We start from the raw sequence: 24,810 nt of genomic DNA, 5'->3' as shown, positions 1-24,810 counted from the left end.
AACTGGTGCGGGGAGCAGGGGAGGGCCCGCTCTCCCTAGTGCAGCGGAGGATCGGGAAGGCTGCAGCCCCTCGCTCCTCCCGCCTCGCCGCTCTTCAGTGCCCCTCTCTGAGTCAAGACCAGGTGAAGCGGGGAGCGGAGAAGGAACTCACTGTCTCCGCTCAGTGCCCCCCCGGTCCCGCGCTGTCCCGCAGGAGCTGTGGTCTCGCCCGGAAACGGTGGGCGGGGCCTGGCGCCGAGCTCCGGCGGCGGAGGCGCTGGCGGCCGAACAATAGTGAAGCGCGGTGTTGGGGGCGGGTGGCGGCATCTCGGGGTGGTGGTGAGTGGGGTCGGGGCTGTCGTGATGCTGGTGGTGGCAGCGGCGGCGCGTCCACGTCGGTGGTGCGCGTAGGCGAGGGATGGGCTGTGGGTGGTAGTGAGGTCAGGTAGGGAGTTGGGAGGGAACGGGACGGGTTCGCCTCCGGGAAGGCAGACGGTGCGCGGGCGGGCGGGGAGGTGACGGGGGGGAACTCGTTGCTGTCGGACCCGTCGTGTGGCCTGGCTGCTGTCCGCGCCGCGTTTTCCGCTCTCTGAGGAAGAAACTTTGCCGGGACGCCCCTTCCTGCGTTCCGCCTTCGGCCGGGCTTGGCGGGGGTGGGGGTGGGAAGGCTGTTAGAGTTGGCAGGAGAGAAGAGTCGTGGCTGTGGACGGCGTGGGGTGCTGCCTGCCGTCTCCCCAGGCACCGGGCGGCCGGTGCTTCGCCTGACTGGGGGCTGGAATAACGGCCCCTTCCCGTCTCTCCCTCCAAGGGCACTATGAACGAAGAGCAGTTTGTGAGCATCGACTTGGACGATGACAACGTCTGCAGCATCTGCAAGCTGGGGACCGAGAAGGAAACGCTCTCTTTTTGCCACGTTTGTTTTGAGCTGAACATCGAAGGTAACGTTTTAATAGGAGTCTCATTTAGTGAACTTCACTCGTAGGCTGCTTAGCTTGGAGCCGAACGCAAACTGAGCTTTTATGTAGCCTTTGGATTAAAAACATGTATCTAGAAAGTTTTCCTGCTGGCCAGACTAGATTGTTTGGTTCATAAATAGCTTATTTCCACTAAGGGTGGGTGCCTTAGCTGGTCTAGCGTCTGCTGTTCTCGATGTACCCTCCTCTTGAGAGCTACTGAAAGGCCCTGGTGTTAATTTCATCTTTTGGTATTAGATCGCTGGTGTTAATTCAGAGCAAGAGGAGTTCCTGTTCGGCCTTATTCAGGGATTTGGCTCAATAGTTTGATGAGGCTATGCATAAAACTTACATAAATACAGTTTTTAAAGCAGAATAGGTTTGGGTTTTTGTTTTGCTATTTTTCTGGAAGCAGATCAGTGTATTGTGAAAAATAATGAGGATTGCTTATTTTTTACCTTCATAAGATGACAATAGATGTCATCTGATAACCCAGGGTTCATTGTCAAAGCTTCTTAAAGTTTTCAAATTAGAGAGTAGGAATTTTGCACATCTTTTAAAAGCTTAATCTTCTAATAGCATTTTGGCCTCCAGGATGGTCTTTTTAGACTGGCAGACCTCCTCTTGCTGAAGAATTTACCCACCACCTTTTGAAGTGTAGAACATGAATGAGCAGCAGATGGGTTATTTCTTAAGTCAAACAAAGAGTTCATGAATAAAATATAGATATGGTTGCTTGATTTGGGGGCAACAAATGGATTTGTTCCATTCTATAAAGTGGTGTTTGCCAATTGTGTATGGGGCAACTGAATGTGCAGATCTAGCACTCTTAGGTGAACAGTCCCATTTTTTACATGACAGTATTGCTGGTGGATATGAGGGCATACTAAAGGTCTTAAGAGCCAGTCTTTCTGAGGAAAGAACATTGTATATATACATCTAGTTGCTTGTTGTGAGCCCTAGAAGCATAAAACTATAATGCAGGGGAACGTAAGGAATACATGTTCCATATAGCTTATTGTGCATCCAACTTCCAGTGCATGCATTGGTGATAACATTTTGCTCTTACCTTGTAGAAACCTGAAAATTGCATCAGCAGTTAGCTTTGATAAAAATTCAAACAAGCCAACTGTAACAGCAGTGCCTTTAAGGTCTCTGTTGATACTAGAGGCAATGTATTTTAATCTGAGTGATGCTTTCATACTTAGGTAGTAATTTCCATGCTTTATGCTTTTGTGTAGAAGAGACTTTCCTGTCTGTTTGCACCTCTTGATAAAACTCAGAGTAACTGTCTAACCTGAGACAAACTATTAGTCACCCTGAGTTTTATAACTGGTTTAGGGTTCTCAGTGTGGAGTGGGATAAACACAGTTCTCACTCTAGGCTTTAAAATGAGAAGTATTGCTGTAATAAAAACTAAACATTTCAATTACATTTACCATTATTATTGTTTCTGTTGAAGTGTTGAAATGGGTGAGCCAGAATGTGTTAGAAATGTGTTGGGTGGTTTCTACCCTCAGATAAGCTGTGAATTTGTCCAAGTTCCTTGTTATGGATATCATGTTAAATAATTTGACTGTTTCAGCTGGAACAGCTCTTTTTTTTTTTGGTGGTTTGGGGTTTTTTTTTCCCCCCTTTTATGTCCTACAGCTCTCAGCAGCCTTGATAATAATAAAGACTTAAACTGTGCAGCAGACTGCTTTGCATAATCTGCTAAATTTTCAGTTAATATTAAAAAAGAGGCTACTTGAACAAAATAGTGCTGAAAACTCACCTGAAAATACATGAACTATTAGATTCTTAATAGTTTGTTTTGCATATTAAAATAAAAGTATTAAAATATTTTCATCATAGCCTAAAAAAAGAGCTCAGTTTGTTAGATCCTGTCTTCTGTGTACCACTTTAAAAAGAGACACTGTTACTGCTTTTACAGGGTGAGAAGGCTTAAGGGCAGAAGAGTGTGAGTTTGTTACAAAGAATCATTATATGACTTCTTTTGCTGAACCACGGAATGAAACAGCCTTTTACCATATCCATGGTCATGCTCTTCTACTTTTGACATATCTACTTTATTCCTGTGTTTTCCTGTGATGTCTAAAATAATTATCTGGCAGCCCTGGGTAGAGAATGAAATGGGTAATTCACTAACTTGGGAGTGTTGCACTGGATACTGCTCCCTTGCTTAGATACCTTACAGCTTGCTACTTGCTGAACAGAATCCAACTGTGAGTTGCATGAACTCTGTAGATGTGCTGTCCCACACATATGTGTCACTTGCATTAATAGTTTATCTTTTTATTTAACATTTTAAAATCCAAGCATTTGAAGCACAGACATTTAGGATGTGAGGTAGACTAATCTAAAAAGATACTCCCTGCCACAGCTAGGGTAGTGCTTAAGGCTTGCTCATATGTAGTGTCAGTGTGCATGTGCAACTTCACCCTTAGTGAAGTAGGAAATAGCTGCTGTTCAAGTACAGGAAGGTTATTAGTCACAGCTCAGCATCTTGCAGGATGCTTAAGTACTCCCACTGTTTGCAGCACTCTGTTAATTTCCATGTGTTAACTGCTCTCTGTCTTCAGAGAGTGTGTAGACTTCTTCCATCTTTCCTGATCATCCAGTCCTTGCTGGGAGGTGGGTCAGCATGGAAGGGAGCATCACAGATGTATGTCCAAGGGCAGGTGATGGGCTTGGCAATGCTAGGCTTATGATTGGATCCCATGATCTTAATGTGCTTTTCCAGCCTAAATGATTCTATGATTCCATGAGTTGATGCATGGAATTCTGGAAGTAGGTTTCCCTATTTCCTTTTTGGAAAGGCTGTTATACTCTAATGCTTTAATAAAACCCATGAGAACAGTTCTGTTTCCCTATGTGCCAACATCTGATTGCTTACAGCTATCTGTGGTAAATCCATGCACATGAAATTGATCTAGCCCAGGAATTAACCACTTGAACCTGGTCTGAAACAGACTTTCTCAGCTGCACTTACTTAGAGGTTTGTTTAAATGCATTTTAGGCTATTCTACTATAGTATAGTTTATTATTGGTGAATCTTTCAGACATCTGAGAGTTCAACAGCTGTACAAGTTTGCTTGTGTGTACATAGTAGCACTGATTGCCTTGGTGAAGTATGACAAATAATTAGGAATGAGCAAGTCAGAAACCATCCCCACCTGATTTCTTCCTGGACCAGTGTTGAGATGTGTCTCAACCTTTACCTTCCTAGTGTTGCAATGATGTTTTAGTGTTTCATATGTGAGAGATGAAGCCCACTCTGTGCAGTGGTTTTAAAATTTTAGATGAGGTTTGTAATAACCTGGTGGTGTGGGGCTGCTGGAGTTTGATGTTGGCTTTTGTCTGACCTGTGCAGAGTGGACAGCAGAGATTGTTGTGTACGTGTTGTTGTTTTGCACAAGTAGGTGTCACGTTAATTTGTGGATTGAAACAGGAAACATCTTACATTCGTGTGTAACTGGATTGTGTAAACCAGGAAGCCACATGCCATGTGTGTTAGTTTGAGACAAATCTGTTCTCCTTTTAAGTTTCATTATAATATGAGAAAATTAACTGAACTCTAGTAGCAAGGATCAAATGCTAACAGCTGGTCTGCAGTTCCAGCTAGACTGGGGAGGAAGATATATGAACACATGAAAATATATGTGTGTGTAGGCATAAACCTCTGTGTATGGGTATGTATCAACAAAACTTATTGCCTGAATGCAGTGTCCCTACAAGCTGCCAGGCAGATCAGAACTTGTTTAAAGGTAGCATTTGCAGTCCAGGGGTATGACTCATCTCTGCAAACTCGACTGGACTTGTGGAACTAGCTGCGGTTTCCAGTAAACCTCTTGACTCCAAATTCAAGTCCAAACATAGTTGGAGATGATATTCTTAATCTTCTAATCTTGCCATGTAAGTACCTGTAGTGGAGCTGTGTGGCTAGGTCTAAAAGTACATTCTTGAATTCTCTGCTTACATTTGGGAGGTTTGTACATGCAAACAAGTAAATTGAGCAGTCTGTTACCTGACATCATCCAGAACACAAGAAGACTGCGTCATGGCTTCTGCTCTCTCCAAGGTCAATTTAAGCAGTTTCTTTTTTCTTACCAAGTGTGTGAGTGGAACAGGAATTATGAAAATATTTTAAGTGTCAGCTGTATCTCTGTTTTGTCTTCTATGGTATGTCTTTGCTGTGTGCTCAAACACACAGTGTAATGGGAGGTGATTTGTGTGCATGCTTGATATATGGAATGCGCTGACTTCATGAACAAGATAATATCTAGTCTTTACCAGGTGTCTGGTTTTGGTGGCTAGTGAATGGCATGGGCTGGCTTTATTTAATGTATTTCTGAACAGGTCTTGGAATCGGGTTTTCTGTTCCAAGAACCACCCCTCTTGCAGCACTTTTAATAAGCAAACCAGTATGTAGCAATGGCTTAAAGCAGATAGATGTTAACATCTAATATTGTGAAGTATTTCCCTGTCTGTTGCAAGTCTCAGTGTTGTGCTCTAGGTAAGCCAAACTTGACCTCATCTGATCTTCATGTTCCTAGTCAACACCAGCAGATGTTCAGGAGCTGATTTGAGCAGGCTAACAATCCTTGTTTACATTGTTACTCTGTGTGCAAGGTGGACAGCTGAGGGGAGTAGCAGCTGGAACATTTCAGAATGTGTTAGGAAAGCTGGGGCTCTTAAAACATGCAGCCATGGTCTGGCATCCTTCACAAGGGTTCCTGCTTGCTTACAGCATTAGAGGAAAAAACATAGGTGCTTATCACAAATCTTTCTAGAGTTAAATATTTCAGATGAGGCAGATTGCACCTTATGAGCATTGCTCTGTTGGCTATGAAGGAAGTCTCCACAAACAGCTAATGCTTGAAGTGTGCCTTTTCTAAGTGTGCTTAGATAATTTCACCCATATTGCCAGTGCCATGCAAATTTGTATTATGAAGTTCACTCACTCTCCTTTGACTGTCTTTAATAACCACATGTACTTCATATTTAGAATAGAATAGAATAAACCAGGTTGGAAGAGACCTTCAAGATCATCATGTCCAACCTATCATCCAACACCACCCAACCAACTAAACCATGGCACCAAGCACCCTGTCAAGTCTCCTCCTGAACACCTCCAGTGATGGTGACCCCACCACCTCCCCAGGCAGCCCATTCCAATGGGCAATCACTCTCTCTGTGTAAAACTTCCTCCTGACCTCCAGCCTGAACTTCCCCTGGCACAGCCTGAGAATGTGTCCTCTTGTTCTGGTGCTGGCTGCCTGGGAGAACAGACAAACCTCTGCCTGTCTACAACCCTCCTTCAGGTAGTTGTAGAAAGCAATAAGGTCACCCCTGAGTCTCCTCTTCTCCAGGCTAAGCAACCCCAGCTCCCTCAGTCTCTCCTCATAGGACTTGTGTTCCAAACCCCTCACCAACTTCGTTGCCCTTCTCTGGACTCATTCCAACAAGTCAACCTCCTTCCTAAACTGAGGGGCCCAGAACTGGACACAGTACTCGAGGTGTGGCCTAACCAGTGCAGTGTACAGGGGCAGAATGACCTCCCTGCTTCTGCTGGCCACACTGTTCCTGATGCAGGCCAGGATGCCATTAGCCCTCCTGGCTGCTTGGGCACACTGCAGGCTCATGTTCATCCTACCATCGACCAGCACCCCCAGGTCCCTCTCTACCTGGCTGCTCTCAGCCACTCTGACCCCAGCCTGTAGCTCTGCATGGGGTTGTTGTGGCCAATGTGCAGAACCCAGCACTTGGATGTGTTCAATTTCATGCCGTTGGACTGTGCCCATCTGTCCAGCCTGTCGAGGTCTCTCTGCAGAGCCTCTCTACCCTCCAGCAGATCAACTCTTGCCCCCAGCTTGGTGTCGTCCACAAATTTACTGCTGATTTACTGATGATATGTTTAGGGAAGCTCCATGTAGGATTGATGCCAGCATCATACTGAGAAGCCAGCTTTTGCTTTTCCTTTCTCTGTGCTCGGGTATAAATCTTACCCCTAAGTACTTACAAAAATCTTTAAAGGGACTTTAATATGGCTTTAATTAACTAATTGCTCATATTGCAAGCTTATAATTGTCTATTCATGTGTCTAGAAGTATTAATTTTAATTTATCTTAAATTCTGTGGGGTTTTTTTTTTCCTCTTCTGCTCAAGCTAAGGTTATTCACCACTGCAAAAGCAATTAGTTTCCAGCATTGCATTAGAAAGTGCAAGGAAGGGAACACAGGCTTCCTTTAACATAATTTCCTACTGAAGCTGAAGGACCAAATAAGAAGGCTTTTTTAAGAAAGGATAACAAATTAAAATAAACCCCACAAAACACACAAACAAACCTCCAAACCAACAACCTCCTGTGGAAGACAGACAAGCAGGCTCATGAGCACTGCTTTCTATTTTGTTATTGAATTTATCCTTTTGATGAAAACATTTGTGAAAGGATGTGAAGTAGACTTGGAATTCAAGAGCATTCCTTTTGAATTGAGCTTGTTTGTAATTATAATCTTAAAATAAGACAGCCCTTCTAGCCATATGTAATCATGAGCAAATGTTTCTCTCTAGTTCTCTATCATGAAAAAGAGTTGTATGTAGTTCATTGGTGAATCAGTTGGAGGGGCAGAAATAAAGCCTTTGTAGCCTTTTTCCCTTCAACAACAACAAAATCCTTAGAATTTGGTATGAATAGAATAGAATTAACCAGGTTGGAAAAGACCTTGAAGATCATCAAGTCCAACCTATCACCCATCACCATCTAATCAATTAAACCATGGCAGCAAGCACCCCATCCAGTCTCTTCCTAAACACCTCCAGTGATGGTGACTCCACCACCTTCCTGGGCAGCCCATTCCAATGGCCAATCTATCTTTCTGTGATGAACTTCTTCCTAACATCCAGCTTAAACCTCCCCTGGTGCAGCTTGAGGCTGTGTCCTCTTGTCCTGGTGCTGGTTGCCTGGGAGAAGAGACCAACCCCCACCTGGCTACAACCTCCTTTCAGGTAGTTGTAGACAGCAAGAAGGTCTCCTCTGAGCCTCCTCCTCTCCAAGCTAAGCAACCCCAACTCTCTCAGCCACTCCTCACAGGGCTGTGCTCCAAACCCCTCTCCACCTCTGTTGCCCTTTTCTGGACATGTTCCAGCAACTCAACATCTTTCCTAAAAGATGGGGGGACCCAGAACTGGACACAGGACTCAAGGTGTGGCCTAACTAGTGCTGAGTACAGGGCCACAATGATCTCCCTGCTCCTTCTGGCCACACTATTCCTGATACAGGCCAGGATGCCATTGGCCTTCTTGGCTGCCTGAGCACACTGCTGGCTCATGTTCAGCCTACCATCTACCAGCACCCCCAGGTCCCTCTCTGCCTGGCTGCTCTCCAGCCACTCTGACCCCAGCCTGTAGCACTGCATGGGGTTGTTGTGGCCAATGTGCAGAATCCGGCACTCGGATGTGTTAAATCTCATGCCGTTGGACTGTGCCCATCTGTCCAGCCTGTCAAGGTCCCTCTGCAGAGCTCTCCTACCCTCTAACAGATCAACACCTGAAGGAAGCCGATTTACTTTCAAGAGCAAATGCTTTAAAACAGGGCAATATTTACTGAGAAGTGATTACACACCTGGCTACATGGTAAATATTATCCTTTCTCTTTGCTACTTCAAGCTTACAAATAACTAGAAGTTACAAAAGCATGCACTGCTTTGTAAACTGCCTGATCACTAGCCATTCATGTACAGAATTACTTTGTAGGGATGGGTTAGGCTGGCATACATTGAGAACTGTACCAGGAGATTGTAGCCAGGTGGGGGTTGGTCTTTTCTCCCAGGCAGCCATCAACAGAAGAGGAGGACACAGTCTGAACCTGCACCAGGAGAGATTTAGGCTGGATATTAGGAAGAAGTTCTTCACAGAAAGAGAGATTGGCCACTGGAATGTGCTGCCCAGGGAGGTGGTGGAGTCACCATCACTGGAGGTGTTTAGGGAGAGACTGGCATTTGGTGCCATGGTTTAGTTGATTAGATAGTGTTGGATGATAGGGTAGATTTGATGGTCTCGAAGGTCTTTTCCAACCTGGATTATTCTGTTCTGTTCTAGTCTATTCTAGTATAATAGAAGACTAGTATATAGAAGAAGACTATAATAGAAGACTAGTATAATAGAAGGCTGAAGAGAGTCCTCTCAGACAAGAGTCTGGGGGCGACAAGCTAGAGTTGGAGGTGAAAGCAGCAGCCCAGCTGAAGTGCATGTACACTAATGCACGAAGCATGGGTAACAAACAGGAGGAGCTGGAAGCCTTGATGCAGCAGGAAAATTATGATATAGTTGCCATCACAGAGACGTGGTGGGACGACTCACACGACTGGAGCGCTGCAATTGACGGTTACAAGCTCTTCAGGAGAGACAGGCGAGGAAGAAGGGGTGGAGGGGTGGCCCTTTACATCAGGAAGGCACTAGATGCCATTGAGATGGAGGCTAGGGATGATCGGGTTGAATGCTTGTGGATAAGAATTAGAGGGAAGACCAGCAGGGCAGACACCCTGGTTGGAGTCTGTTATAGACCACCCAACCAGGAGGAAGATGTTGACGAAGCATTCTATAGGCAGCTTAGGGCTGTCTCAAGATCTCCGGACCTTGTTCTCGTGGGTGACTTCAACCTGCCTGACATCTGCTGGGAACTCAACACGGCAGAGAGGAGACAGTCTAGAAGGTTTTTAGAATGCATGGAGGACAGCTTCTTATCCCAGGTGCTGCGAGAGCCTACCAGGGGCAAGGCTATGCTTGACCTCCTCTTCACCAACAGGGAAGGACTGGTGGGTGATGTGGTGGTTGGACGTGTTTGGGGTCCAGTGACCACGAGATAATTGAATTCTCGGTTTTTGGTCAAGCCAAGAGGGGCGGCAAGAAGACCTCCACTCTGGACTTCCGGAGGGCAGACTTTGGGTTACTCAAGGAACTAATTCAGAGGGTTCCTTGGGATAAAGTCCTTAAAAACAAAGGGGTCCAGGAGAGCTGGACCTACTTCAATGAAGAATTGTTGAAGGCTCAGGGACAGGCTGTGCCAATGTGCCAGAAGATGAGCCGCCGGGGCAGACGGCCAGCCTGGATGGTTCATGAACTTTTAATGGAACTGAGGGAAAAAAAGAGGGTGTATCACCTTTGGAAGCGAGGGGAGGCAACCCACAGAATGTTTAAGGATGTTGCTAGGTCTTGTAGGAAGAGAATTAGGGAGGCAAAAGCACACTTGGAACTTAAACTGGCCTCTACTGTGAAGGACAACAAAAAGTCCTTCTATAAATACATTAATAGTAAGAGGAAGGGGAAGGAAAACCTCCACTCCTTGGTGGATACGGAGGGGAACATTGTAACCAAGGATAAGGAAAAGGCAGAGATACTTAACACCTTCTTTGCCTCAATTTTTACTAGAAGGGCAGAACGTCTTCCTGACAGCTGGTCTCCAGAGCTAACAGAAGGAGCCAGGGAGCTGCACAGTTTCCCTATGTTCCATGAGGCGGTAGTTGGAACTCTCCTTAGCAGCTTGGATCCCCACAAGTCCATGGGACCAGATGGGATTCATCCTAGGGTGCTGAGAGAGCTGGCCAAGCCACTCTCCATAATTTTCCAGCAGTCCTGGCTCACTGGCGAGGTCCCAGAGGACTGGAAGCTGGCCAACGTGGTGCCCATCCATAAGAAGGGCCGGTTGGATGAGCCAGGGAATTACAGGCCTGTCAGCCTGACCTCAGTGCCAGGCAAGATCATGGAACAGGTCATCCTGAGTTCAATAACACAACACTTACAGGATGGCCAAGGGATCAGGCCTAGCCAGCATGGATTTAGGAAGGGCAGGTCCTGCCTGACCAACCTGATCTCCTTCTATGATCAGGTGACCCGCCTGGTGGATGTGGGGAGGCCTGTTGATGTAGTCTACCTGGACCTCAGCAAGGCCTTTGACACCGTCCCCCATAGCAAACTGCTGGCCAAGCTGTCAGCCCATGGCTTGGACGGGAGCACACTGCGATGGGTTAGGAACTGGCTGGAGGGCCGAGCCCAGAGAGTGGTGGTGAATGGTGCCACATCCAGCTGGCAGCCAGTCACTAGTGGTGTGCCCCAAGGATCAGTGCTGGGCCCTGTGCTCTTTAACATCTTTATTGATGATCTGGATGAGGGCATTGAGTCCATCATCAGTAAATTTGCTGACGACACCAAGCTGGGGGCAAGAGTTGATCTGCTGGAGGGTAGAGAGGCTCTGCAGAGAGACCTGGACAGGCTGGACAGATGGGCAGAATCCAACGGCATGAGATTGAACACATCCAAATGCCGGGTTCTGCACATTGGCCACAACAACCCCATGCAGTGCTACAGGCTGGGGTCAGAGTGGCTAGAGAGCAGCCAGGCAGAGAGGGATCTGGGGGTGCTGGTTGATGGTAGGCTTAACATGAGCCTGCAGTGTGCCCAGGCAGCCAAGAGGGCCAATGGCATCCTGGCCTGCATCAGGAACAGTGTGGCCAGCAGGAGCAGGGAGGTCATTCTGCCCCTGTACACTGCACTGGTTAGGCCACACCTTGAGTACTGTGTCCAGTTCTGGGCCCCTCAGTTTAGGAAGGATGTTGACTTGCTGGAACGAGTCCAGAGAAGAGCAACAAAGTTGGTGAGGGGTTTGGAACACAAGCCCTATGAGGAGAGGCTGAGGGAGCTGGGGCTGCTTAGCCTGGAGAAGAGGAGACTTAGGGGTGACCTTATCACTCTCTACAACTACCTGAAGGGAGGTTGTAGACAGGCTGATGATGGTCTCTTCTCCCAGGCACCCAGTACCAGAACAAGAGGACACAGTCTCAAGCTGCGCCAGGGGAGGTTCAGGTTGGATGTTAGGAAGAAGTTCTATACAGAAAGAGTGATTGCCCATTGGAATGGGTTGCCCGGGGAGGTGGTGGAGTCGCCGTCATTGAAGGTGTTCAGAAGGAGACTTGATGGGGTGCTTGGTGCCATGGGTTAGCTGTTTGGGTGGGTTGGATTGGTTGATGGGTTGGACACGATGATCTTGAAGGTCTCTTCCAACCTGGTTTGGTTTATTCTAATAAAGGTTTATTCTAATATAGAAGAGTTTCTGCCCTGCATAGCATAGAAATGGAAGGTTTTTTTGAAAATGAAATGTAAGTCAACAAGAAACAAAACCCCACCTAAATGCTACTCTCTTAAATAAGCAGCCCTGTTTTCACTAGTTCAACATAGAAAGATACTGCCCAGTAAAGAGATACCATTTCATATTTCATCTAGCATGTGGATTACCAGAATCGGAAGCAAATAATGGATGGTAAACACATTCTTCTATGATTTGTCTTGAGGTTTGGCATCATCCTGTGATTGATTCGTGTTCACTTGAGAAGTGATCACTGGTCTGAGTTTATTTCCTAATAGCATCTGCTGTCTTGTGTTAGTTAGATATGATCTTCTAGTTATTACTGAGCTTTTATCATTATTTGGGTTTTTCTGCACATAACTTTATTGCTCTGATTGGTTTGGGGCTTTTTGCAGTCCTTTTTCCTTCTCTGGTTAAAAAAACCAAGCATGAAGGTTAGGACATACTTGGACATAGTCTGCAATCCTATTCTTGGAAAGTCAGACAAGAAACAAATGTATGCATACCTCCAAGTGTGGGGGAAAAATCATGTTGATGCTTGTATGATTGATTTGAAGAAACAGACAGAAACCAAAAAGATTGATAAGGAGATTGGCAAACAGGAATGTTGAGACAGAACTCTGAAAATCTCCGGAACTGATGATAATTTTATATAGAAATTATGGCATTGCTTGGTATGTACAGGAGTCTTACCTTGCTTTATCCATTTCTTTTTGTATAATATTGAATAATGCATCTTTTAAAATGGAGTCATCTCTATGTTCATATTCATCATATTCATGTTCATATTCATCTCTAACTCCAGTTCTGGGCCCCTCAGTTTAGGAAGGATGTTGACTTGCTGGAACGTGTCCAGAGAAGGGTAACAAAGTTGGTGAGGGGCTTGGAACACAAGCCCTATGAGGAGAGGCTGAGGGAGCTGGGGTTGCTTAGCCTGGAGAAGAGGAGACTCAGGGGTGACTTTATTGGTCTCTACAACTACCTGAAGGGAGGTTGTAGACAGGCAGAGGTTGGTCTCTTCTCCCAGGCAGCCAGCACCAGAATAAGAGGACACAGTCTCAGGCTGTGCCAGGGGAGGTTCAGGCTGGAGGTCAGGAGGAAGTTCTATACAGAGAGAGTGATTGCCCATTGGAATGGGCTGCCTGGGGAGGTGGTGGAGTCACCATCACTGGAGGTGTTCAGAAGGAGACTTGATGGGGTGCTTGGTGCCATGGGTTAGTTGGTTGGGTGGTGTTGGATGATAGGTTGGACACGATGATCTTGAAGGTCTCTTCCAACCTGGTGTGGTGTGGTGTGGTCTGGTCTATTCTATTCTATTCTATTCTATTTATCATTGATTTGATGCCAGCTCACCAGCTGGTAGAATTGTTTGCTGTTTGGTTTTGATTCTGTTTGTTTCTCTTTTTTTTTGCATTTGTGATGAAAGGAGAAAAAAAATAAAATATGAAGCCATCTGAATGGAGTATTAAGTCTTACCCAAAAGAAACAGGGATCTGTTCTGCCTCATAAAGCTGATAGTATTGCCCACAGAAGGATCTGTGTCAAAGAAATGTGCTCTTACTTGTTGTAATACTGGTACGTCATTACTGTTTTGTGCTAGCACAGCAGCTGCTGTGAATGCCCAGCTTTGGGATGCGATTCCAGAAGGTTAGTGACTGATCTTATTCATGGTCTCTGTCTGGAAAGGACTGATTGTCATCTTAAAACAAAAGAAAGATTGAGAGTTCTTTTGGGGGTTGCAGGGCTTTTTTTGCACGTGTTTGTTATGGTGGAAATCCAAATCAGTTCGCTGAAAGCTGGAGCAAGTCTGTTAGTAATTGTGTATGAAACTGATTTGAGTTTGTACATTTTTGTCTCCTCACTGTGGGAATTGGTGCATTTAGGTAAGCCTGGTTTGTTTTTACAGTGGAGTAAGGGATGGGAAAATGCCTTCTGGTTGGGGGTGTGGTATGTATGTGCATTTACTGGAAGCGTTTTGTCATAGCTTGGTCTCCGTTCTGAAATAGTGACAGTGTGGCTAATATGTGGCATATAAGTAGCAAAACTTGGACTTCTGATTTATATTTTCTTCTTCTGTAATAGTTGCTAATTTCAGGCATAGCTGAATTCTGATGAACCATAGAATCATAACATTTTGTTGAGCAGCATGCCTCTGGAGTGGGGAAGAGAACAATGTCCAGAACTCTTTCAAATGATACATTTGTCAGAAGGAAAACTTGAGTATGAGCTTATAGCTTTAGAAGTGAAAAATCAAGTGGGGCTTCATACAGTCATGCAGCACTTGCTTTTTTGTTTCTGTGTAAGTAAATTATTTCATGGAAATAATGAAGGATAAACTCCCAAAGGAATGTTTGTGGTTTACTTGGGGGGAGGTTGGATTAGTGTGTTTTGGGGTTGGTTGCTTAAAGTGAGACTGCAGTTTTCTGTTGTGCAGGTGTTTCTTTTGTGATTGCCCCAGAAGTGATATCATTTATGGGAGGGAATGCCTAGTCTGACCTGTTTCTTTAGATGGGCCAGGCAGAGGACCTAACTGCAAGAGGCCATGCCTCCAGAACTGCTCTGGAAATCCTTCATTAAACTTGAAAGATTCATTTTTTTTTCCTGGTTTTAATAGAAATAGTGCAGTGGTTCTTTCCCTAGTGTTGGGAAAGGAGTGGATGCAGGAGAGAATAAGGAAAAATGAAAACTGGGTAAGTATGCTTGGGTTTTGAGTTGAGAGAAGGGTGCTATCCTTAGAGCAAACCTGAGGTTAGTAGCTGAATAAAAAACAGTCTGTGCAAAAGGTGCATTTGTCCTAGATTCACTAATTGCATTCTGCAGTTCTCTTCCCCTTTCACCAAGTCTTCAAGTATTTGCTTTGGACAGGGTTACTCTGTCCTGTGATCAGAAGACAGTGACTTCATTCAGTTGTCTTGTAGTCAAATTGTTAGATGGGCTCCTGGTTATTGTATTAAAAAATTGGCTGAAAAACAGTTTTACACAATCAGTATTTACTGTGATGCCACATCCAGCTGGTGGCCAGTCACTAGTGGTGTGCCCCAGGGATCAGTGCTGGGCCCTGTGCTCTTTAACATCTTTATTGATGATCTGGATGAGGGCATTGAGTCTATCATCAGTAAATTTGTGGACGACACCAAGCTGGGGGCAGGAGTTGATCTGCTGGGGGGTAGAGAGGCTCTGCAGAGGGACCTCGACAGGCTGGACAGATGGGCAGAGGCCAATGGCATGAGATTGAACACATCCAAGTGCCGGGTTCTGCACATTGGCCACAACAACCCCATGCAGTGCTACAGGCTGGGGTCAGAGTGGCTGGAGAGGAGCCAGGCAGAGAGGGACCTAGGGGTACTGGTCGATGGTAGGCTGAACATGAGCCTGCAGTGTGCCCAGGCAGCCAGGAGGGCCAATGGCATCCTGGCCTGCATTAGGAACAGTGTGGCCAGCAGGAGCAGGGAGGTCATTCTCCCCCTGTACACTGAACTGGTTAGGCCATACCTCGAGTACTGTGTCCAGTTCTGGGCCCCTCAGTTTATGAAGGATGTTGACTGGTTTATTCTATTCTATTTAAAAGAAATCACTGTAAGCATCAGCAGTGTGGCATGGTGAAGAATCACTTAACTGAAGTAGATGACATTGAACAAATCAGTCGGGTTTTGTAGGGTTTGCAGTGTTGTGAACATGTGCCTTATTAGTACAACTAATGGTTGTTTGGTCTTCCTTGATGGCTTAAAGACACAAGTTTCCATTGAGCTACTGAAAATTTAGCAAGTCTGCTTAATTCTTCAGAGAAGTTATGAAAACAAATTGCATCTTTTCTTGTTTACACTACAAATGGTAGTTTGGTGGGTTTTTTAAGTCTCTGTAGAGATTTTACATAGAATTACATAGAATAAACCAGGTTGGAAGAGACCTTCAAGATCATCGCGTCCAACCCATCAACCAATCCAACCCACCTAAACAACTAACCCATGGCACCAAGCACCCCATCAAGTCTCCTCCTGAACACCTCCAATGATGGTGACTCCACCACCTCCCCAGGCAGCCCATTCCAATGGGCAATCACTCTCTCTGTATAGAACTTCTTCCTAACATCCAGCCTGAACCTCCCCTGGCGCAGCCTGAGACTGTGTCCTCTTGTTCTGATACTGGCTAGCCTTGCAGGTTGCTTATGTAGAGCTGTTGTAGTGCGATGGTTTAATCTGCTGACATCACCAAAGACTCGGCTGAGCGCAGTCGGAGAAGCGAATGAAGCTGTATTGTACAAGCAATAATGGAATGCCAGGAATATATACAAAATACACAGTATTTACAATATTATACAGGGACTGACCAAAAAAGAAACAACACACAAATCCTCCCTGGGAGGAGGATTCCGTCTTGCCTCCCCCCAATGTCTCTCCCATCCCTTTTTCCGCTGTTAATTGGAAGAAAAGAGAAGAAAGTGTTAGGGGAATTTCAGTTAGCTCAAAGCAGTTGTGAGGAAGTTAGTTTTGCTAATCTCATTTGCTGATAAGCAGCCTCTATCTGTCCAGGACAGCATGCATGCCAGGAGAAAGACAGAAGATGGAGTGAGACTGAGAGAAAGGACTCAGAGATATTTGCTGTGGTACATCTCACATCTGACCAAGGAAATTCATTTAGAATTAATCTTTGTTTTCCTTTTTACACCCGACTGTTCAGCTAGAGAGTTTTGCAGCTATCTTTTCCTAAAGGCACAGCCTAAACTGTCACAGGAGCTTAAGAAAAGTTAATGAGTATTTATTTGCTGAAGGAAGTTGACAGATACTTTGAGGTGTAGAGTGAGGCTCTTGACTTTGTACCCATGAAAGCAGTATCTGTCTTTATACTTTGTTTGGGAACTTCCTTCTTAGAAAGTACCTCTGTTTAGGGTCTGATTTTTTGTTCATTCTAATGCTTCTCTCATGAACAGGAAGAATGTCTTCACAACCATACCTTTCTCCCCTGCTGTGAAGAGAGCAACACTTAATTCCACTGCTATCCTCTTGCATTTTCCACTCTGTCACTTTGCCCCATAAATTTTGTGTGCACCCTTGCAAACTCGACTAGAACAATAATGCTGTTGAGTTCCAGTGCTACCTAAAGAGTATAGTATCATAGTATCAGTCAGGGTTGGAAGGGACCACAAGGGTCTTCTAGTTCCAACCCCCCTGCCATGGGGACACCCCACACTAGATCAGGCTGGCCAGAGCCTCGAAAAGTGGAAAATCAAACATTGGCTACTCTCCATCTTTGAGCTCCCCAAGTTGAAACACCACTTACCAACAAGTGGTCGTCAAAATTATCACAGTATTGCCAAGGTTGGAAGAGACCTCAAGGATCATCGCGTCCAACCTGTCACCACAGACCCAAGTACTTGGATATGTTTTCACCAGTTTCATGTCAAAACTTTAGCCTGTACAGTTTGGGATTTTGCAGAACTTAATCACTTTTAAAAACAGTCAGCACTTTTACATCTGTGCTAAAAGGCAGAATGACTGCAGCTTGCTTCATGTCACCTGGCTACAAAAGATCAACTTACATTGTCATGTGTTGATTTAAGTGTTCTGGATTCAAGTATTGAGCACTTTCAAGCAGTGCTTCAGAGGTGTATTATTAGAATAGAATAGAATAAACCAGGTTGGAAGAGACCTTCAAGATCATCATGTCCAACCTATCATCCAACACCACCTAAACAACTAACCCATGCAACCAAGCACCCTGTCAAGTCTCCTCCTGAACACCTCCAGTGATGGTGACTCCACCACCTCCTCAGGCAGCCCATTCCAATGGGCAATCTCTCTCTCTGTGTAAAACTTCCTCCTAACCTCCAGCCTAAACCTGAGACTGTGTCCTCTTGTTCTGGTACTGGTTGCCTGGGAGAAAAGACCAACTTCTGCCTGTCTACAACTCACCTTAAGGTAGTTGTAGAGAGCAATAAGGTCACCTCTGAGTCTCCTCTTCTCCTCCTCTTCTCCAAGCTAAGCAACTCCAATTTATTTGCAGTGAGGAACTTGTTCAACAGACCTGTTTTGCATTATATGGGGAACCTCCCAGGTAGTACAGTGGGTGATGAGATAAGTGTCAAACCATTCATATTTCGGACCTGGGTACTGAATCTGCTACGTAGGTGAATCTGAAGGAAAGTATCCACTGAAGTTGCAGAAAGTAATTTTCCGCTGGAGTACTATTAACTTTCTGAAATAGTAGTTTCTCAAACCATCTGTGTTCAGTCACCAGCTGTGGCTCTTCACAGATTGTGTTCCTTTCTAACATGTCAATCACTATCAGTTACTTTGAAGTTTGAGTAATTTACCTGCTGTAGCTTAGCTATTTGAATGTCTTTGAAGGAGAAGGATAATCACAGAGAATAAACATCCATCTTAAATGAAGTTAATTTCAGGACAATGTAATGTTTGGCAAGTGTTGACAGTGTTATAACTGATCTAAAATGATAGACTAAGGCTGAAGTCTGAATTATGTTTGCCCACGTGGATTACATGCCCGTACACTGTTGTATTTGTTGAGCAGATACCTCATAGAAGGTAGGAGCACGAATGACTGCTCTAAAAATGCTCTCCAGTGTTGCTCTGTAGAACTTTTGGATGTATACTTGGAATTGCTGTGCTCCTACAGTTTATATCCTTGTGCAGTATGTACAGAGGTAGCAGTTTGCTTCATCTGCATTGCCATCCAGGTAATCTGCAAGCCCTGCAGAAGGCTTTACTATGTGCTAAACACTTTGTGTGCTAAGGCTCAAGACTGAGTGGAATTTCAGAAGTTTGAGAGTATCAAATATCCTTGTTCACTGAAGTGACTACACTGTTCACAAGAAAGCATCAGTTAAGTTTGTGTCTTCTTGGCTTGTGAGTAAAGCTTTTGAAAGCTTATTGAGTATACAGTAAGTAAACATTTTTTCCTGTTGTGTCTTTCCAGGAGTGCCAAAGTCAGATCTTCTACATACAAGATCTTTAAGGGGGCACAGAGACTGCTTTGAAAAATTCCACTTAATAGCAAATCAGGACTGCCCACGCTCAAAGCTCTCTAAAAGTCCATATGCAGAAGTGAAAAATATTCTGAGCAAAAAAATTAACTGGATCATCCAGTATGCACAAAACAAGGATATAGACTCTGATCCTGAAAGCTCAAAAACATCCCACCACCAGCTTTTTAACTTCAGACATCAGACTGATCGAAAATTACTCCCGCAGTTTGACTCCCCAGTACCGAGATACTCTGCAAAATGGATAGAGGGGAATTCTGGAGGCATCTCAAGCTGCTCACAAACTCTTTTGGAACAAAGAGAATCTGCTGATTTTGGACTTGGTGTTTTACAAGAAACAGGTGCTACCTTCTGTTGCAACAGTGTTGTGTGGTCAAATCACAAGCAGGTCCAAAAGGCTGAAAAAGCTGAAGGTGGTTCACTTGGCAGTGTCCATAGAAGGCATCCTCAATACAACAGGGAAGAATGTAAGTACACATCTATTTCCACACGACCTAGGAAACAAGGGCATTCTGTGAAATACCTCTTCACCACTTAATGTCCCCACAAGGCATTAATTGACATCCTGAAATCCAGCCTTTAACTCTTTGGAGTTCCTGTAAACCCTGTGATTGATGTAGTTTAGTTGTTCTGGTTGGGGTTTTTTGGTTGGTGGGCTTTGTTTGGGTTTTGGGGGTATTTTTGTTTCTAGGTGGGGTTTTTTGGTTGATTTTTGTGTGTGTGTGTGTTTGTGTTTTGGTTTTGGTTTTCAAATTTCCCTGTAAATTATAGCCCAGTGTGATACAGGACATGCCTAATTTGCAATTAGAGTTGATTGCAGTCACTTCAATATGTCAGTCCTGGCAGTTGCACAACCCTAACTGTGGAGATCACGAAGATCCTGAAAATAACTGTCTGACTAAACTTGTGCAGTGCCTTCTTACAGAGAGATGGCCTAAGCAGCAGGAGAAATTAGGGGTAGGATGTGAGAACAACATAAAAAGCTAAGCATCCATAATAGCACCAGACATTTGTTGGGCATTTTACTACAGTTTGTATTTTCTTCTGTTTGAGCATTAGAGAATGGGAAGGCCCTTATGCCATCATATCTTCTTAAAGATTGTAGCAGTAGACCTGAGCAGTCTTTTGATGACTGTGGTGATACTGAAAGCAGCAGAAAGCCAAGTTTTTCCTGTTATTTAAGGAGGTCACTAGAAGAAGTCTTTACAAAAATGTAGGGTGTTACAGTGTCTCTGAAATCAGCCTGCATAAATGTGTTAGGGCCAAGCTCCCAGAGATCTCTGCAGAGAAAACTGGAGAGGGGTTTTGAATTTCAAAAGACCTGAAAAAGAAGACCGAAAAAGTTGGTAAAATATTCCCTGGAAGATTAGGTGATGAAAAACAAGGTAATACTGGAGCTCAGAATGGTGGAAGATAGAGCGAGAAAGGGATGCTGTCATACTGGAATCAGTTTCTTCAGGCTTATGGGGTTATCTGACTGAATTAATGACTTGGAATTTGTGTCTCTGATTTTGGGACAAGGGAACTTACATCTGTCATGAGCACAGTAACATGATTTGGTTTTAATTCTATTATGACTGCATACTGCACCTTTTGAGACATTTCTGCTTTATACCAGGAGGGGGTTTTTGAGTATTTAAAAGAGATTGATTTGGAGACTCTGATTATATAAGGTTTATAGTTTAGAGGAAAACTGGGTCAGGCTTCACCTGAATTACATACCTTCTTGCTGAAATACTTCCACTGTAATGACATAGCAGTCTACTAAAAAAACATTGTTCATTTAACTCTAAATAGCTCGGTCAGTATTGCTTTATAATTTACCTCAAATATGGATTGAATAATGTTTTATCAGTTAAATTTGGTCTCCTTTTACTTCTCCCTTTCCTTTTGGTAACAGAATTGTGACATGAAAACAATTCTGTCCTGATAGACACACACACAGCACATGTGAACCTTCCTGTGTGCTACAGTTGCTGAAATGATGCTGAAAGTAATGAAGAAATTGAAAGTAACATATTACCATTGGGGATAAAAGGGGGGGAGGAAATCTTGATACTTCTAGAAAGCTGTCAGTTCCTATATTAAATCCAATCAGAGTTTTCATGGACCTCAAAGGATGGTAAAAAAATCTTCATTTGAATTAGTAGCCAGAGGTAGGAGGGAACACTACTGTACCTGGCTGTTGGAGGAGAAAGGTGAATCTGTTTCCCTCTTAGCCTACTTGTTACTCGAGACATAAAGCCACCTACCTCAGCTGTTGCCAACTCCTTTGCTTTGGCAATGCTGACAGAAAGTCAGATATCTCCCAACTGCAAAATGTGAGGAAGTTTGAAAGAGAAAGCTAAGAATAATGAAATAGTTTTGTGGGTAGGTTAAAAAAAACATCCTTTTCAGAACTTACACTTGAAAGTTACAATACAGAAACCTCTTGCACTGAGAAGTCCTTGAACAAAAGCTACATGACTGCAGAACAGATGTTTCTCCAGTATGCAGAGAGTAGTTTGCTAAGGTGCATCATTGTTTAAACACAGTATTTTACAATTGCAAGGTCTTAAAGCTCATTTCAGTGACCTGTACCACCTTCTGATGATCAGGATTGTCACTTTTCACCGTGCTGCCAAGGGCATTTTGGCAACATGCATGGCACCAAACTGTGCCCACCACTGCTGGGCTTGAGAAACTTCCAAGAGAAGGCAGCCAGTGCTTTCCTACCTGCTGCTGTTGATCGAGGGTATTGCAGAATGCCAGGTTGGAAGGGACCCCAAGGATCATCTGGACCAACCTTTCACAATTCCCTCCTCTCAAGGTTTGCTGTGGATTTTCTGTGAGGATGTTCCATGTACACCTAACCTGCAAATCAGAAGGGCTTTTCAGTGATGCAGAGGATCTGTTGGCCCTCACTGGGAGCACAGCATAAGAAAGTGAGAAGTAAAGCTATTTTTATACAGTGGTCTTTGCATCAAACTAGGGTTTTTTTTCTTCATCATTTGTCACTGAGGTACTCAAAGGAAACTGGTATATGTTACATGCATAAAGCACAGCAGTTGTATTGGTGGATGCAAATGATGACCATTTGAGAAAACAGGAGTCTGTTTATGTGGCTGTGGTAGTAATAACAACAACACTTCTTATTGTTCCAGTGGCTGTGATGTCTCTTGCAGATCTAAAACAGCTTAATGAAAAACTGCTCAAGCAAATCCAGGGTGAGAATTTTTCACTACTCTTTGGATGAGGTTGCTTTGTAACAGAGAAAATGTCATTTATGAAAAACCCCAAAGTGTGATGGCTTTCCTATCAGTTGAGTTTTGAACTGAAGTCTCTGTATGTCGTGTTTCCATACAAACCAAAGAGCACCTAGGTGCTTTTTCTTATGTAACTCTCTGGGGTGTTGCATACTGACACTTGAAAACACTGTTCTCTTGAAGTTTTTTGACTGCAATTTTAGCAGTTTTTACATAGGCATAGTCATATTAGGAAAGAGTCCAACTGCTAACCCATTACTGCCAGGTCACCACTTAAACATGGCCCTAGGTACCACATCTGCATGCTCTTTGAATACCTCCGGTCATGGTGAGTCAAGCACTCCCCTGGGCAGCCTAGTCCAATGTTTCATGACCTTTTCAATGAGGAAATGTTTCTACATATCCAACTTAAATCTTCTCTGGTGCAACTTGAGATCATTTTCTCTTGTCCTAGCAACCTGTTACATGTGAGAAGAGAATAGAATAGAATTAAACAGGTTAGAAAAGACCTTTGAGATCATCAAGTCCAACCTATCATCCAGCACTATCTAATCAACTAAACTATGGCACCAAGCACCCCATCCAGTCTCTTCCTAAACACTGCAAGTGATGGTGACTCCACCACCTCTCTGGGCAGCCCACTCCAATAACCAATCACTCTTTCTGTGAAGAACTTCTTCCTAACATCCAGCCTAAACCTCCCCTGGCACAGCCTGAGGCTGTGTCCTCTTGTTCTGGTGCTGGTTGCCTGGGAGAAGAGACCAACCCCCACTTGGCTACAGCCTCCCTTCAGGGAGTTGTAGAGAGCAAGAAGGTCTCCTCTGAGCCTCCTCTTCTCCAGACTAAGCAACCCCAGCTCCCTCAGCCTCTCCTCACAGGGCTTGTGCTCCAAACCCCTCCCCAGCTTTGTTGCCCTTCTCTGGAGACTAACACCTACCTCATTACAAGCTGCTTTCAGGTAGTTGCAGAGATTAATAAGGTCTTTCCTGAGCCTCCTTTTCTCCAGGCAGATCAATCCTAGTTCCCTCAGCTGCTCCTTACAAGATTTATTTTCCAGACCTTTCACCAGTTTCACTGACTAGCTTTGGACATGCTCCAAGACCTCAATGCCTGTTTTGTGGTGTGGGGCCCAAAACTGAGGTCAGCATTCAAGGTGTAGCCTCACCAGTGCTGAGCACAGGAGGACAGTTCCTTCTGTAATCCAGTCTGTTTCTCAGACAATCAGAATAAACTTTACTCTTGAGTTATAAAGTGATCCAGCTTGGCTTAGGTCACCTAAAACAAACCAAGCCAACTAACTCACCAGCTGTTCAGTTCACAATGCTTATACCAAGCTGCTCTGGAACTAGAGCCTGTTTCCATGGCTGTACCTTTTTCATGGTAACATTTGGCACTGCTTCTAGACTTTCTGGATGTACAGGGTCTGAATATGCTCACCTAATGATGTCCTTGCAGATGTGTTTGAAGAGCTGACGCAGCAAGTCCAAGAAAAGGATTCCTTGGCTTCGGAGCTGAATGTCCGGCACATCGCTATCGAGCAGCTGCTGAAGAACTGCTCCAAACTGCCGTGTCTACAGATGGGACGAGCAGGGATGAAATCAAACGTCCCTATATAAAGGGAGGAGATGTCTCTCCTCCTATAGAGCTAACTTTCCCTAACAGCTTTGATAACCATAAAGTATGCACAGATATTTAGAAGCTTTTGAGGAAACTTTTGGGCAGCTCTCTCTTTGCATTCATAATCCTTGAGAAGTCTCACTTCACTTGGGGTTTGGTTTAAAACAAAAAAGGCAGATATTTTAGCTATTAAAAGCAATTGTGATAAGGTTTATTCATATTTAGGGATGGATTTCTTTTCCCATAACTATGCATGAGCCTTGAAACGAATTCTGTGTTTTGTTGATGATAAAGTTGTTGTTAACAAAGGAAGACCTGAAGCCTGCAAACCTGCCTCCTTGGTTCGGAGGAAGAAGGGAGTTTTGCTCAGGTCTGATCCTGTTACATCCAAGAGAGCTTTAAGGAGAAAACCAGTATTAATGAAACTCCTGGTTTGGTATTTATTATGAGCAATATTTTATTAATGAAGTTTTATACTAAATAAAAATATCACTATTTTTAGGTACTTTTCCAGATCTCTTTATAAACTGTCTGAGTTAATGCTGTGTAATGTTTCTGCCTCCTGTATGACTGTTTGATCCTTTTTCAGGTCTGTATCTTTCACGATACAATTCTTTTTAAGTCTTGTCTCCCAAAGAGAGGAATATCACATGTGAAAGAAATAAAAAACTGTGAGGGTGCATCACTTATTTTTATCAGCTTTCTAACTGAAGTTTTGGGTCAGGAGAGATGTTGGGGAAAAAAAAAAAAGCACATTTCCTTTTAAATTAAAAATTAGAATCCATCCTTTGGTTTTCAAGCAGAAAAGTTGAACTTCTTTTATATGTGTGAAATTTTCAGTGCTGAGAAATCTTTGACAAAACTAAATAAATTTGTAAT

The 24,810-nt window shown here is 44.1% G+C and overlaps 1 protein-coding gene across 2 annotated transcripts; it reads left to right on the top strand.

Moving 5' to 3' along the window:
- Window positions 1-244: 244 nt before the first annotated feature.
- Window positions 245-24,810, top strand: CUNH21orf91 (chromosome unknown C21orf91 homolog). Of its 2 annotated transcripts, XM_068144454.1 has the most exons (5): window positions 245-318; window positions 788-917; window positions 19,003-19,536; window positions 22,213-22,275; window positions 23,770-24,810. In XM_068144454.1, exons 2-5 carry the CDS (start codon window positions 794-796, stop codon window positions 23,928-23,930), a joined length of 882 nt encoding a protein of 293 aa, XP_068000555.1. In that variant the 5' UTR covers window positions 245-318; window positions 788-793; the 3' UTR covers window positions 23,931-24,810. The 2 variants fall into 2 exon arrangements, with proteins under 2 accessions (XP_068000555.1, XP_068000556.1); XM_068144455.1 differs by lacking the exon at window positions 22,213-22,275.

This window comes from Melanerpes formicivorus, unplaced genomic scaffold (genome assembly GCF_026170545.1).
Source record: "Melanerpes formicivorus ecotype bairdi unplaced genomic scaffold, bMelFor1.0.p_v2 SCAF_11, whole genome shotgun sequence".
Classification (NCBI taxonomy): Eukaryota; Metazoa; Chordata; class Aves; order Piciformes; family Picidae; genus Melanerpes; species Melanerpes formicivorus.
Note: the sequence above shows the minus strand (reverse complement) of the source record. Positions and strands in the feature narration are given on the sequence as shown.